General features: G+C 41.5%; 1 protein-coding gene across 2 annotated transcripts in view; it reads left to right on the top strand.

The window, feature by feature from the left end:
• Positions 1-14,736, top strand: part of CRIM1 (cysteine rich transmembrane BMP regulator 1) — a 182,464-nt gene that overhangs the window by 146,666 nt on the left and 21,062 nt on the right. The window contains exons 11-13 of one of the 2 annotated variants that reach the window (XM_033124311.1): positions 283-492; positions 4,061-4,276; positions 7,737-7,958. In XM_033124311.1, coding sequence (XP_032980202.1) covers positions 283-492; positions 4,061-4,276; positions 7,737-7,958 — 648 coding nt within the window. The remainder of the gene's footprint in view (positions 1-282; positions 493-4,060; positions 4,277-7,736; positions 7,959-14,736) is intronic. The other variant, XM_033124312.1, reaches the window with a different exon arrangement.

Below are 14,736 nucleotides of genomic sequence, written 5' to 3'. Positions count from 1 at the left end.
ATTATATATAATGAGAAAGGAGAGTGAAATGAGTAAAAATACAGTAGACCCCCACCAATAGGAGAGAATCGTATTTGCAGGGTTTTTTCCCAGTTCTCCTTTTTTTTTCAAAATTGAGAGCCTATTAACTTAAATTCTTTCATGAGCCTTTTCCATGTCATTAACTGTCCCTTTGGAGACATGATTTTTGGAGGCTGGGTAGCATTACCTGTAAGGACATAATGGGCTGTTTCTCATGTGCCGTAGCTACGTTTTTACCAAGGCTGCCTTCTGTCTGTCCAGAGGTCCCTGCTTCAGCTGGGCCACCCGTCCTGTCAGGCACATGTCTGTCCATGGATGGCCATCATCACAAAAATGAGGAAAGCTGGCATGATGGGTGCCGGGAATGCTACTGTTACAATGGACGGGAAATGTGTGCTCTGATCACCTGCCCGGTGCCTGCCTGTGGCAACCCCACCATTCATCCGGGACAGTGCTGCCCCTCATGTTCAGGTAAAAGCTGGCTGCCATCCTGTGCGCTCCCTCAGCAAATGATTTCTGCCTCGCAGGGCCGCATCCCATCTGGGACTCAGGGGGAAATGCAGGGGACGACCCCGGAACACATTTCAGCTCTGCGTGGTTTTTGTCAACACCAGTCGCAAAATCAGCTGGGTGCTAGAAGTGATTAGCCTTCAAAGACCAGAGAACATTCTAAAGCTCTAAAACCACCCTCCTTCTTTTTGAATGGTTTACTCAGTTATATCGGTCTTTGAACTACAGTTGTTTGAAGGTTTGTGGGTTTATGGACTTCAATTCCAGCTTGCCATTTTACAGATAGTGTATTAAGACTGAATAGCTTAGTTAACTGAAGGGGAGTGGTGGTAATTTTATTCCATAAAAGCTCATTATTTATAAAGTAATATTGGAGAGGGAGAATTATTGAAGTCTGTGGCTATTACTCTTTTTTAAATTAATGGATATTTGGCATTCTTGCCAAATAGGGAAATTTAGAGTGATCACATCATCCAAAACATTCAAAATCATAGTGATGGTAATCAAGATAAGTTGCCAGAAGAGCAGAAGAGATTATAACTCCTGGGGATCTGAATTATAGTTGTCAATAACTGTAATTATTATCGTACTACCTCATCAAGTGCTTTTTATCCAAATAGCTCAACACAATTTTATACTTAGTATTTCTTCCTCTGTGCAAGCTGTTTTGAGTCAAGGAAAACTTGAGTTCGGGAAAACTTAGGCTGTTTTTCATTTGAAAAACAGACACAGAAAGATGAACTCTCTTACCCAAAGTAAACTAGTATGTCAGCTGGAAGGCCAGGGAGAAGGGAAGTCGCCCATTCTTACATCACACGTCTTTAAAAACTGAAATGTTCTGTCAGATTTTCGAGTCATGGTTATTTTCTCTCTGGTCAGTCCTGGTCCTGTATCTCCCTGTGGATGAGTCCATTTATGCAGTGGGTGCAGTGAAGAACCTGAGGCCTGGTCCTTTTGCAGCAAAGCAGCCCAGGTGGGAGGGAAGCATGGCTGGCCAGGACCTGCCTTCAAGGACACTTGAAGTCCTTTCAGCTCGAGAGTCTACAACCTCAATAACTACTAAGGGATCAAAACGACAGGCAGTTCTCATATCCCTATAGAAGACCAGATTACAGTGTTTGTTTTGTTTTCTTCCCCATAGGTTAGTCAGATGTGCTCTGTATCGAAACTATTTCCTTTTTACATGTTTTGCTAGTTAAATATGAAAAACCACTAGCATCCACTGAAACAGAAGATAAATGAGCAGTTTGATGAGACAGAACTCTGTCATGACTCTTTGGGGAAGGAAAAAGTGTGTTCCAATGAAGACCCCTTGCTTTAATTAGAAACATAAGTGTGTAGAGTGAGGGCTACATCTGAGTCTTCACTAAACATGAATTCAGTGAAGACTGAGGCAGACTGGTGGAAATACAAAGATACTGCTAAGAACAAATTTGACTTAAGCACTGAAAGTTAGTGGAACCAGAACTGGTTTTGTCTGTTATAGAGATGTGGAAAGTGCTAATGCAAACACACACCAAAATTACTGACATGTTTTTATGGGTGTATGGATATCTAAATACACATGTATAAAAACACATATACATTGATATATGTGGGTGTGTAAGTAGATTTTTTCCAAATATCTTTAGTAGATTACCACGTATGGCTTGTTCTGACTAGAGACCCCAGTATGGTTGCATCCATGGACTTGAAAGAATATTTTTTCCTCTCTTCCATTGAAGGATCAGCTGTTTTTGGTGTTTATTTTTTTTCCTGGGCTAAGGGAGCAGCTCCTAAACTTTTCTGATAGAATGATACTGTTCCTTAGATTTCTTTTTTCCTTTTTCATCCTCTGCCTTTCAGTTTTTCTTTTATCTCCACCTCTCCGGCCACTCTCATAAATATTTCCCTAAGGCACATAGTACATATATGAAGCAAAGGGAATCGTTAGCAAGATGAGACCTGCAAGCACACATTGTTTTTCTCCTGGTCACTTCTCTACATGTCAGCGTTTAAAAGGACAGTAATTGTCAATCCTCTCTAAGTCCTTTTGGAAAGCAGTAAGGGAGTCTTTTTCCAACATTTAGTTTATTGACGGTCTTTGGAATCGTTTTTTGTTTATAAACCACAAAAAAGGCACTTTGGTCATCTTGCCCCAGATCAGTTTCCATTCTGATCATCTTCCTCTCTACTTTCCTCATATACTGGAAAGTTTGGTCCAGTTGCTTACTAATACAAGCATTGGCCAAGGTCAGCTTTCTGTTATATGCCCTCTCAGTCAAAGTTCCGGTCTTTACAAGTTCCCTTAAGATACAGCTATTTTAAAAGTTACCTCCTTCACTGGAAATCAGCCTATACCACTGTATGTCAGCAGTGTTGACTCTTGTGCTCAACACCCCTTTCAAAGTAACAGCCTGCGAGCTCTTAGATTTCAGCTCTGAGTCTCTGCAGAGACAGGGTAGTTCTTCTGGGACCCAGTTCTCCTCTGAACCCCAAGCATGAGCTAGTCCTGATGTCTCCAGACTGCTTCTCGGCAGGGTTCAACACTGTCAACACCTTCTAGAAATGCTTGTTGAATTTGGATTACACAAATATGCGTAATGTCTTCATACTTCTCATTTCCCCAGCACAACTCAGGGCAACTCCCAGTACCTCTAGACATTTTCAACATCGAATTCCCTCTCTATCATTATCATCTCACCAAGAGGCCAAAGTTGCCTCTCCTGGAGGGAAAGAAATCATAGTTACCATCAGCCTCTGAGCATTCACTTCTCTTGATGATGCTATCGCCAAATAAATGTTTAATCTCAGGTGAGGGTTTTCAGACTGTTGATTCTGCAAGAGCATTCCTGCTCAGTTTGCTGGCAGCTGGTCTCGATTGGGGTGTGGCCTGCTCAACAGCAAGATGGATTTTCAAGCATAAAAGGATTCAGGGTCCCAGAGATAATGAAGACGGGGGAGCACAGAGCATTTAGAAGTTGTGTTTAATCTGGAGGTATATCCATGACCCAAACAAGCATAGACTTGGGTTCAAATTCCCTCTCTGCCCTTAATACTCTGAGTCCTCAATTCCCTCATATGTAAAATAGGATAATAGTACCTACCTTGCAAGGTTGATATAAGGAATAAATGAAATAACAAATGTGGAGCACTTAGCATAGAAATTGGACCTTAACAAGCTTTCCGTAAACGAAAAAAGTCGTCATTCTAGACAATTTCTACACAGTTGCAGAAATCCCCTACGAGGCCCCATTTCTCATCTCTACAGTAGGAGTCTTCTCCATGTAATTTAATTCTCTTACTGGATTCTCTCATTATTATCGATAAACTTGAACCACTTGAACCTCACTCACTTCCTAACACTATTCTGGTCTGGCCTCGTATTTCGACGCATGAAATCTTCTCTTCACTATTCTGTTGATAAGAACAGAGTGAGGTACTCCATGTCAGTTCATCTTTTCTGTCCTTCAAAGCACCCGGTTCTTCAAGAGTCGGTATGACTGCCGAGGAATAACTCGGAGTGTTTTGATTTTGTGTCCTCCCCTAGATGACTTTGTGGTGCAGAAGCCGGAGCTCAGCACCCCTTCCATTTGCCACGCCCCTGGAGGAGAGTATTTTGTGGAAGGAGAGACGTGGAACATAGACTCCTGCACTCAGTGCACTTGCCACAGCGGGCGGGTGCTGTGTGAGACAGAGGTGTGCCCGCCGCTGCTCTGCCAGAACCCTTCGCGTACGCAGGACTCCTGCTGCCCACAGTGTACAGGTAACGAGCACTGTGCCCCGGGACACATGGAAGGGAAGGCTGCAGCTCAGGTGTTGTCATTCTGCAGGCTAGCAGCTGGAGCCCCAGGTCGGGGTGTCCCAAACCCAGTCAAGAATGGAACATCTGGCAACCTGCTCCCTAAATTCATTTCATTCTATAGACCACATATTTAGGCAATCAGTATGCCTTGCCCCTGAGGTGACTTCACGGAAAAAAGGGGCCGTTGTTTCTTTCTGCCATTTTTGTTCAACTCTACATCTCAGACTCAGGAAGACAATCATGCTGCACCAGTTTATTCTAGACGATTTTGCTAAGGTGAAAAGTCATCTTTGTCTTTAACAAATGGGAAGAGCAGTTATTGATAAATAATGTTAATAAAATTCTTTGAAGTACGTAAGGATGGTAAAGATGCTTGGAGAATGTGAAGCACGGGGATTGCTAAAATATGCATAGGGCTCACCCCCTCAAACCTGTGATGATTCGTAAGTTAAGATCCAACACTATTAAGTGACTAGCACTGCACATGTACAGAGTATTACTGTTTGTTTCTTGTTTGTTCTCAGATAATCTGGCTTTAGCAGGTCAATTTATGGTCATGAAACAAATATGATCAGATTTTGTTGTATTTTAAACCAAGTTACTGGTTTTGTAACTAAAGTAGCACTTCAAATTAACACTAGAATATATGACTTTTTCTCAAAAGATATGTAATTTGTATATATAAAATTAACAAGTTGATAGCACACTACTTTTATTTTGTTGTTGCTCAGTCTTTTTTTCAACTTAAATCAGTAATCATTTACCTTCCAAGTGTATATTCTTAGGGCACTTCTACTCAGTAAAACGTAAGCCCTTGTATTTTATTACTGTTTTTTACATGGGATTATCTAGTCAGCTGGCCAGAATCTGTTGTTCTGTCTTTCCATCCAGCATAGTCAATGCCCACTCTCTTCATGGCTTCACATTGATAATATTTTTTGAACCACGTCCGATGAACCTGTAGGGATAGCCACATTATTTGCTGCTGTCATCCTGCACTGCTGCCGAGGTATTGTCATCTTCATACCAAATCTTTGGTGTATTTAACTAGCAGCCATGTTGATCTGAGAAGCTTAATTAGTGGTACATCTTTTCTAGTATAAGATAGTTCGTAGGTAGTTAGGATATGCATAACCTAGTCCCTACAGTATGTTTATCATTATTATTATCACTCTATATTTATCATTATCACTGTTTTATTCAGATGCAAACCCTGCAATGGGTCTGTGTTAATATATAACCCTGACTATTCCCATCCTCCTGGTAGAAACAACTTTGAGTGATCTCTTCAGTGGAGATCATGAATTTATATCCATTTAGATGCTCATTTTACAAATACTTACAGAATTCCTGTATTGAGCCAAGGGGATCCCCAGATTAATGAAAATAAATAGAGCAATAATCCAAAAGAACAGCCAAACAATCCAATATGCCACATTTAAGTAAATAATGACAAAGTGAGAGAAGTGCTTGGAAAGGTAGTAATTAAGAGCACATATAACCCAGGAAGTTTTAACTAAAGTGGGAAGTAGCCTTAGGTGTCACTTGTACTAGCATCTGAGGACAAATGACAAGAGTTGGTTAGAGGAGGGAGAGTGGGGGAAATGGACTTCTCCACAACCACTAGCAGGACACCTGAAAGGACTCAGAAGTTCAGCCCAGAAAAAGAGGAAGCGCTCCCTGGAAATGGGTCTCCTGAGTATGTTAAAGCCTGGTTTCTTAGAGCCGGGTCTCAAGGCGAGTGTGCAGGTGCAGAGGTCCCTCAGATCCCAGATCCTGGCCAAGCAGTGCAGAGGCAGTCTTTCCTTCCCCATGGTTCCTAAGTGGACCCAGCACCCCTGCGTGCCTGGCTTTGTCTTCTCCTTTATAACCGTAAACCTGGGCGATTCTTCCTTTGCTTACATAGAGCTTGAGGGATACTTCAACGATAGCCCTCATCTTAAATGTTAGGACTTTCTCTGTTACATATCAATATTACAAAGGTGAAGAAGAGCATTGTCGGATATCTAAATTTTAAAATCAGTCACCCCCCGATAATTGATCTTTCTGAACTTTCCGTTTATAGTTGTGTTGCAGCGATAACAAGGTAAGTCTTAAAATTCTAAACATTAATTTCTTCACATCACAATTTCCATAGTAGCTCTGACAAATGGTTTATTATACATCTAGAAGAAATACCATCTCTAATCTTCGGATACTTATGCTCTAAGGTAGTCCAAAAATGATGTCTACGTACAAGGGAAGAGCAGCTTCTGAGAGCTGCGTCCCTCGTGGTAATTGTATCCCCTAGAACGCTTATCGTCCCCCCTGTGCTGCTACGCCCCCTCTCACATCAGCCAATTGTGAGATTTCTAATCTAGGAACCTCACCAACATATTTTCTTTGTTATATCCGAATCTTTTTTCTCCTTGAGGTTGCACTTTTCATGTAATTTCAGTGGAAGACTAGACCCAAAGGGATATGTGGGTTTTCTAGTGACATTTCTTTTCTGTGTCAAATGGTAACTAGATCTGGGAAACCTCTGGTCAAAGTCTTTAAATAGCGAAGGCACAAATGTCTTGCAGATTTCTCTGTGGGCGCGTCCTTATGGGTGATTTAGATTTCCCCTCATCTTGCAGCCATGAATGTGAATGCATGAACATTGGAATATTACATGTAGGTGTTTTTTAGTTGGTTGGTGCAGTGAAACTCTGTTTGAGTATTGATTAGGTAAGACTACGTGTAGCTGCAAGTAAGAGAAAACCCAGCCGTAGTTTTTAAACAGGTAGAGGTTTCTTTTATATACATTACAAGGAGTTTGGAGGCAGATGTTTGTTAGCATTAATTTCGTGTCGTAGTGATGTCAAGGTCTTTCTCTTACAGGGAGGATAAGGATATTACAGCTACAGGCAACTCACTCAGAGTCAAGGCAGGAAGAAGGCGGAAGGATGGCAGTCACATCACATCTGCCCCTCTTTGAAGAAAGGGAAAGCTTTCCCAGAAATCCCCTCATTAGCCAAGAGGTCCCATTAGCCACAGCCAGGTGACGTGGCTACCCCTAGTTGCAAGGGAGACTGGAAAAGTGGGGAGCAGGATTGTCCTGTTTGACTCACACCCATTGTGACCCAAGTCCTCGACCATCTGCACAAAAAAATCAGGATTTTGTGACGCTAAGGAGGAAGAGTAGAGTGGGTATTATGCAAGCAACTAACAGAATCACTGCAACAGATCTTTTATGGTCCGTGCTGTTTTGTTTGAAAACTCAAGACCCTACTTGAATCAGCATGACTGTTTCATTACTGAGCCGTTGTTAAAGGAATATGGCACACCAAGCCATAGTGACTGAGAGAGCTTTCCGTGAGACAGAGACACTCACGACGTTGCATATTTGGTGGCCTGCAGCATCTTCTTTTCCCTGATGACCTCTTGTTTATTTTTCCAGATGAACCTCTCCAGCCTTCCTCATCTCATAATGACAGCGTGCCTAGTTACTGCAAAAACGATGAAGGGGATATATTCCTGGCAGCTGAGTCATGGAAGCCTGACGTGTGTACCAGCTGCGTGTGCATGGATAGCGTAATTAGCTGTTACTCGGAGTCTTGCCCTGCAGTATCCTGTGAGAGACCTGTGTTGAGAAAAGGCCAGTGTTGTCCCTACTGCATAGGTAAGACCAAGAAAAAAAAATCCTTTGTCTCTGCCAGGGGCTACTAAATCTATATTGACAGCCATTTGCCTAGATCAGTTAATATTTTTGAAATCTGTTTTTCTGGTTGATGTGCCACATAGAGCCAAAGTAGTAATAGCCCGCAGGGGAAGGCTGCAGAAGATGTGTTCCCAAGATAAAGCTTTAAGAATAAAATGCTCTCAGAATGTCCTGATGTTACAGCACTGTCATGTTCTATTGGGCTGCTTCGCCCTTTCAGGATTTTCAACATCAGAACTCTCTCTACCCTGTTATTTACAGTGAGTGGTCTTTTGTTCCACATAGAAACATCGTGTCCCATGTTAGAGTATACTTAATGCACAAAGCTTGCTGCTGCCTTGAGATCAACTAAATTCGAAATACTAACTTAATCTCCCCATTATTCCTCTGTCTGCTGACAGTTGATTCCATTTCACCCACGCAGTTGTCTCTCTCCTAAGCCCAAGAACACAAAGTGAGGCCTGAGTCACTGACAGAGCCCTGTCCTTGGGATCCATGGAGATATATCCGTGAGCAGAGGACCTAAGTATGTCAGCCCGACACCTGTAACAGAATCGTTCCTATTGACATAAGCCAGCTACTGTTCTGGAGTCCAGAAGGCTCAGACAGCTGGCAACTCTAATAGCGACTCAGTCCCTGCTCCCAAGGTTCTCCCTCTCCTGTGTTGCTTTTGTATCCAGTCACGTGAAAGACAGTGACGTATCTCAATCTGATAGTGAACTTCAAATCAGAGTAGCAGGTAAACGATCAGGCAAGCTGTATTAATTGCAGGTAGTGTCCATTTATTGTTAGAGACTTTTGCGTGCTTTTGCGATACAAGTCATTGTGTATGTTTAGGGAGATACCTGAGGAAAAGGAGAGCTCTTCTGGCCACAGAACTTTGTAGCAATTCCCATAGATGAGCCAATGAGTGGCCCACAGGTGCCTAATGGCTATGACTCAGGCTTTTCAGGACGGCCCCCTCTCCGTAGTTGTGATCTCTGGCCACTAGACAGAAGGCCACTTCCTCTGAGTATGATGCATGTTGGTGTACAAGAGATGGAAAGATATTGTAGAAACACAATATCTGCTCTCAGGAATTTCACAGAGCTCGGTTTTCTTAGTGTAATGGCCAGGGAGTATTTAAATTTATGTTTGAAAGTTGGATTCTCTTTTAGTAGGTTGACCATTTATGTAATTTATTCTTCAAACCATGATGCTTTTGAGAGTAAAATGAGGGCTATTAATACTTTATGATGGGACAACAACTCAAACCAGGAGTGTCCCAAGCAAATTGGGACATGTGGTTGCCCTGCCTTTTAGTGACAGGGACAGTGGGTTCTGCTACAATACCTACGAGCTTTGTAGCTTCTAACTTTGTAGCTTCTAAGTGGAGCCAGAAACGTATCAAGGTGTGCATCCAACTTAGTGCTACTTATCTTTTCAAAGTGCTGACCAAAATTCCTACAAAAAATGGTACTGACTTTGGTAAGATCTAAATGAAAGGTATACCTGGGCCCCTGTTTCACGCTGGGGGTAAGGGGTAGGGAATGCACAGCCAGTATCACCATATTTAAATATCAAAAACGTCAGTACTGAAAGAAACAGCTCATGAATCAACCAGGGATGCTTGGCTTACACTTGGGAAACTAGGGCCCAGCCCAGGAGGCCTAAGAATTCCGTCTTACCTTCAGAGGGAAAAATCCAGCAGTGAATCTCTTGTGTTCAAAACTCTCAGATTAATTTGTTTAGATAAAAGTTCCTGTTGTGTTTTGCTACTTAATTGATAAATTTGTAATCAGTAAATTGTTCAACTAGTAAATCTGTTTCCAAATGAGAATAGTAAATTATTTCTCTTTCTCACAAAACAAATTTAACAAATTCAAACTAATGCAAAGAAATCTGCAAATCATAGTATTCTGTGTCCTTTTTCTTTTTCCTTTCTGTCTTTTTTTTTTTTTTTTTTTGCCTTCGTATTTCCTGTTAAAATTGCTGCATCATTTAGACTATACATTTTTTAGTGTGGGGAAGGAAATACTAATTTGGTCCACATTTGTGATTTTGATTTTCAGTTAAATTGCAAGCACTTTTACTAAATTGTTCATATAAGCTCATAATTGTATAGTGGAAATTTTGTTTCTGTTCCATCTCCCTCCACAGCCAACCCTCCCCCAATTGACGTAGGTATAATTGTATGACATAAACCTCTGACTTACCTTCAGGGGAACATACTGGGGAGACTTAACATTTGATGAGCAAAACTGCGTGCTGCTCTTCACTCATTCAACTAAATGCTTCAGACATGTTGTTTTATTATTGAAATAGCCGTGAAGCCCCTTTTGTATACATCACACTTATTTTGCAAGTAGCCTTGCTAGATTCGCCTTCATCCTTTCTCCCCTTTTATGTCCATGCATGTGCAGTCAAGTTCAGTTCATGACTGTGATATGGGGATGTTCTGACTCCAGTTTGCTCCCTCCGCCTCTCCAGGCATGTTTCTTTCTTCTCAGCATCCCGTCCCCTTGGCCCTTCTATAAGGCAGGAAGCCTGGGCAGCGCTAGCACCCCAGCAGGTGGTCACCCCTGTGTCTTAGTGGCAAAGCCTCCATCACCCTTCAAAGATCACCTAGCAAAGGAAAAGATGGAAAGGCCATCATTCTGCATGTCCTAAAGCACCTGATGGTTTCTCTAGTGGGCACTGAGGGTCAGGGCTTGCACTGTCTCCTGTCTCAGGTTTTCTGTTTGAACCCAGCTTCTTTTAACCTGGACGATCAGTTCCCAGGATCACATGTGCTTCACCGCAGCCTGCAGAGCAGACCTCACCATGGCCACAGGACTCCTCCCTGCAGGAATATCCTCCCTAATTAGTCAAATACAGAGCTCTAACCACCTCAAACCTGCCTTTAATATGACTTCTTTGAGTGATAAAACCTCTAAACAAAAGCATGCTTGCTTGCACCTTGTGTAGTATCCTTATCTGTTACCATAATGGAATTGAAAAGTGGTGGTCCTTCTAAAAGCAGCATAATTATGAATATTCCGTGTTCCTTTCAGCTGAATTATCAAGTCACTAATGTGCCATGATAATGCTTCTCTTTGATGTATGAAGGCCTCATATTATGTGTGCTAATTTAATAGACTGTGTAACACAGACATAATTAATAGGATTGGTGATTAATTATGAAAAGTGAACAGCTTTGTCTAATTACTTTTAATACCCATCATTAGGGAATTCATCCTTGTACTAGAAAGACACTAAGTAGTAATTACCCAATCAGTTTAATGGAACATCTGATTCCCTAAGTTTTTATATACCAACTTCCTATACAAATACATATGAACTTAGGTTTTATTTTCATAGCCTTTTTGACTGTAATGATGGATTAAAGAATGGGAATAAGAATCGAAAGGTAACTTCGGTATAAATCAGGTGGAGATAAAAGGTCTGGTGGGAATTCTGATGTGCTATTACAGATTCGATATGGGGTTCCTTGTTAACGATACCTCACAATGACACTCTACCATGCAAGAGAGCACCCAAGGTCTAATCACTGACTTCATGCCACATGCCTTTCTAGGACCTTCCAGTACTTCCGTGAAATCTTCATTCCATCAACCCTGAAGGACAGCAAATAATTAAGCCAGCAACTCTTACACCACAGGCACTTAGTGTGCCTGTGGGATGCTGCCCTGATCACATCACCCTTCTCTGATATTTGTGCTGGTGATGCTTCTGCTGAGGGCCAGACTCTAGCAGCTTCTGTCAGGGAGAGCATCAGCATTCCAGCGGAAGCTCACCATGTCCAGGGGTTCCATCATTCCTGGTCAAATATTATAAAGAAAGAGCCCTACTTTGATCATAAAGATCTTCCTTAATTTAATTTATGGGGGCTTCAAGCCCATATTGCTGCTGTGTCGTACCTGTTAAAGTAGGAAATTAATTTGCTCAGGTATGTCCCCTGATCAAGCCACTCTATTCGAGCAGGACTATTCTTAAGGAAGCAACTCTTGTGTTGGCCAAGTCGGAAATATTACTCAGTGCATAAGAATATTGTTTTGAAACTTAGGATTTGGCAAGTATTTATTTATTTGGAACCATGTGTTATTGTAGAAAATATTTGAGGTCAGATATTTGTTGGCTGGAAATCCCGGAGTCATTGCATCTTTCTCACTGAAGAAGTGTTTGTCAAAGGTTAGTTATTTTTAGATGATAGTCAGTTTTTTGTGTGATGTACGTGTTTTTATTTCATAACTTGATGTGAACAAAGTTAAGATACTTTGATTACATGTCTGCAAATCATCTACCGTATTTCCCCCAAAATAAGACCGGGTCTTATATTAATTTTTGCTCCAAAAGACGCATTAGGGCTTATGTTCAGGGGCTGTCATCCTGAAAAATTATGCTAGGGCTTATTTTCCGGTTAGGTCTTATTTTCGGGGAAAGACGGTAGTATCTTTTAAGTGTTTTTCAGTATTTCATATCTTTAAGGAGCTGTGAAAATGAGTTCTGTTATAGATCATATATGAAAAAATTATTTTCTTACAGGTTGCATATCTGCCTAATCAGAGCTTAGCTATTTTTATGCGATACATATTTTATATATATATGTATATATATACATACACACCCACATATGTGTATATATGTATATATATACACACACATACATACACATATGAGTGTGTGTATATATAAAATATACATATATATGTATGTATATACACACATATACATATATGTGTGTGTATATATATATAAAGTATATATCTCATATTAATATTTGAGGTGGAACTTTCACTTGGAATCAAGCTGGCTTGACACTCAATTGTGGTGGTGTAATTATATTTCTTCTCTATAGTGATCTTCAACTAGCAAATGATTAATAATATTTCTCCTTATTAGGGGCAATGTCTACACTTTATATCAAATCAGACTATTACACAGCATTCATTTTTGCTTAGATTTATATTTATTTGTTTAGGTATCTTTTCCTAGAGATAAATATAAATAGTGTCTCTTTGGAACATCTGTTGATCATTGTGTATTTAACTCAGTCCAGGAGTCAAACATAGTAAATATTTAATTTAGCATCTCTAAGATATACAACCCATGGAATGACATGTTGTACATTTTTAAGACATAATGTTATGATACTGGCATCTTCATTGGAAGATTTTTCACAGCTGTTTCTCCAGTGTGTTTTCTTAAAATTAAAAACTCGTGTGTGTATTGGAAGGAGAACTTACTTTGGAGCCAAAGGGTTATGAGCCCACCTCTGCCACATTCTTGCCATGTCTTGGTGATATATATATATATATATATATATATATATATATATATATATATATATATATTATTCCTGTACTTCACTAAAGTACTGTGAAAGTTAATAACACACAGATGAAAGTACTCTATGAACTGTACACGCAGTGTAAATGCCTGTTGGTTCAGTACAGTTACATCTCTTCTGACGTGCAGTGCAGCTGATGGGAGTAACATGCATCAAATGGACTCTGGTAATTCTCTTTAAATAGATAAGAGCACCTGTCTTTCTGCAGGAGGAAGTCCTGGATACAGCATCCAGTGACGGGCTGTGGAAGGACGAGGGTGTTCCAGGTAGCGCTCTGGTGGTGTACCGTGTCCTGCACGTTCTTAGCTGAAATGGCGCATGACTACTTCATTCTCCTCAGTGTGATCCAGGTGGAACAGCATGCTTCCTGAGGGTTTGTCGTGCGGCCGTGGTACGGCAGTGCCTTGCCCACAAACCTCAGAGATTCGCTGTCCATTCATGCCTGTGGATGTCACCACGGGAGAGAGAATGGAGCGCTTTTATTTTTTGTTTGGGAGGCTAGTCCCACTTGGGGAGTCTGTGAGCGTACTGTACATGCTCCGCCGTGATTCCTGGAAACAGAGTACTTGGCATTAGTAATCAGGGCAGATTCTCGTGGGTAAGAGACCTGGCATGCTTCCTGCATGTTCTTCAGATTTCTCGGTTCCTGTGGCCCCTCCACTGGAGCCCCGGTGGTCACAGTTACTGCTGAGGTGATTTAAACAAAAGGGAAGGGAAGCTTTCCCTCCAGAAGGGTGCTTTTCTGTGTATTGTTTAGAGTGTAAGACTGAAAGCATCCTGGTTGTCATTCACTGTACTAACTTTGGAATGGGTCTAAACTTATCACTGCAAAAATAAACGGTGTTTGATTTCAGTTTGTTTAGGTCTTGCCCTACACCCCAGGAAACATCTCATCGTGCTTCGTCCGTAAGCAGCTTTCTCTTCTCACTTCAGTATCCTTTTCAGGCCCCCTGGCTGTGTAAGCAGAAATTCAAGTTGTTCTAGTTCACTTGGGGGGACCTCTGAGTGGCATCATCTTTATCTGGGCTCCCAGCCCCACATTCTCATTGTAAAGAGGTCTGTTGCACAGAAGGCAGGCTGGCGCTGATGTTTCCAGAGAGAGATCTAGTTGTGTGCCTGTCACTTCTTATTTCTGTCCAGGAGGCCAACCCTGATTTTGAACCTCTAATGGTTCGGGAGAGACCCCCTCTACGAGGATTACGTTTCTCATGAGGAAATGCAATCAGATCTGAAGTCAGTCCAGAGACCATCTGGTGGGGCTGGCCGAGTATACCTGACAGCACTTGGGCTGTGACAGGATGAACCGTCTCCTATAGGTGCAGAAACTGTCCACTCTGGCAAGTCCAGTGGCTTCCACCTCAAGGTCTTAACAAGGTTCTGTCCTCTGACTTTTACATCGATAGCGTCCTT

Source organism: Rhinolophus ferrumequinum, chromosome 13 (genome assembly GCF_004115265.2).
Source record: "Rhinolophus ferrumequinum isolate MPI-CBG mRhiFer1 chromosome 13, mRhiFer1_v1.p, whole genome shotgun sequence".
NCBI classification, from domain to species: domain Eukaryota; kingdom Metazoa; phylum Chordata; class Mammalia; order Chiroptera; family Rhinolophidae; genus Rhinolophus; species Rhinolophus ferrumequinum.
This window is presented reverse-complemented; position numbering and strand designations above follow the sequence as displayed.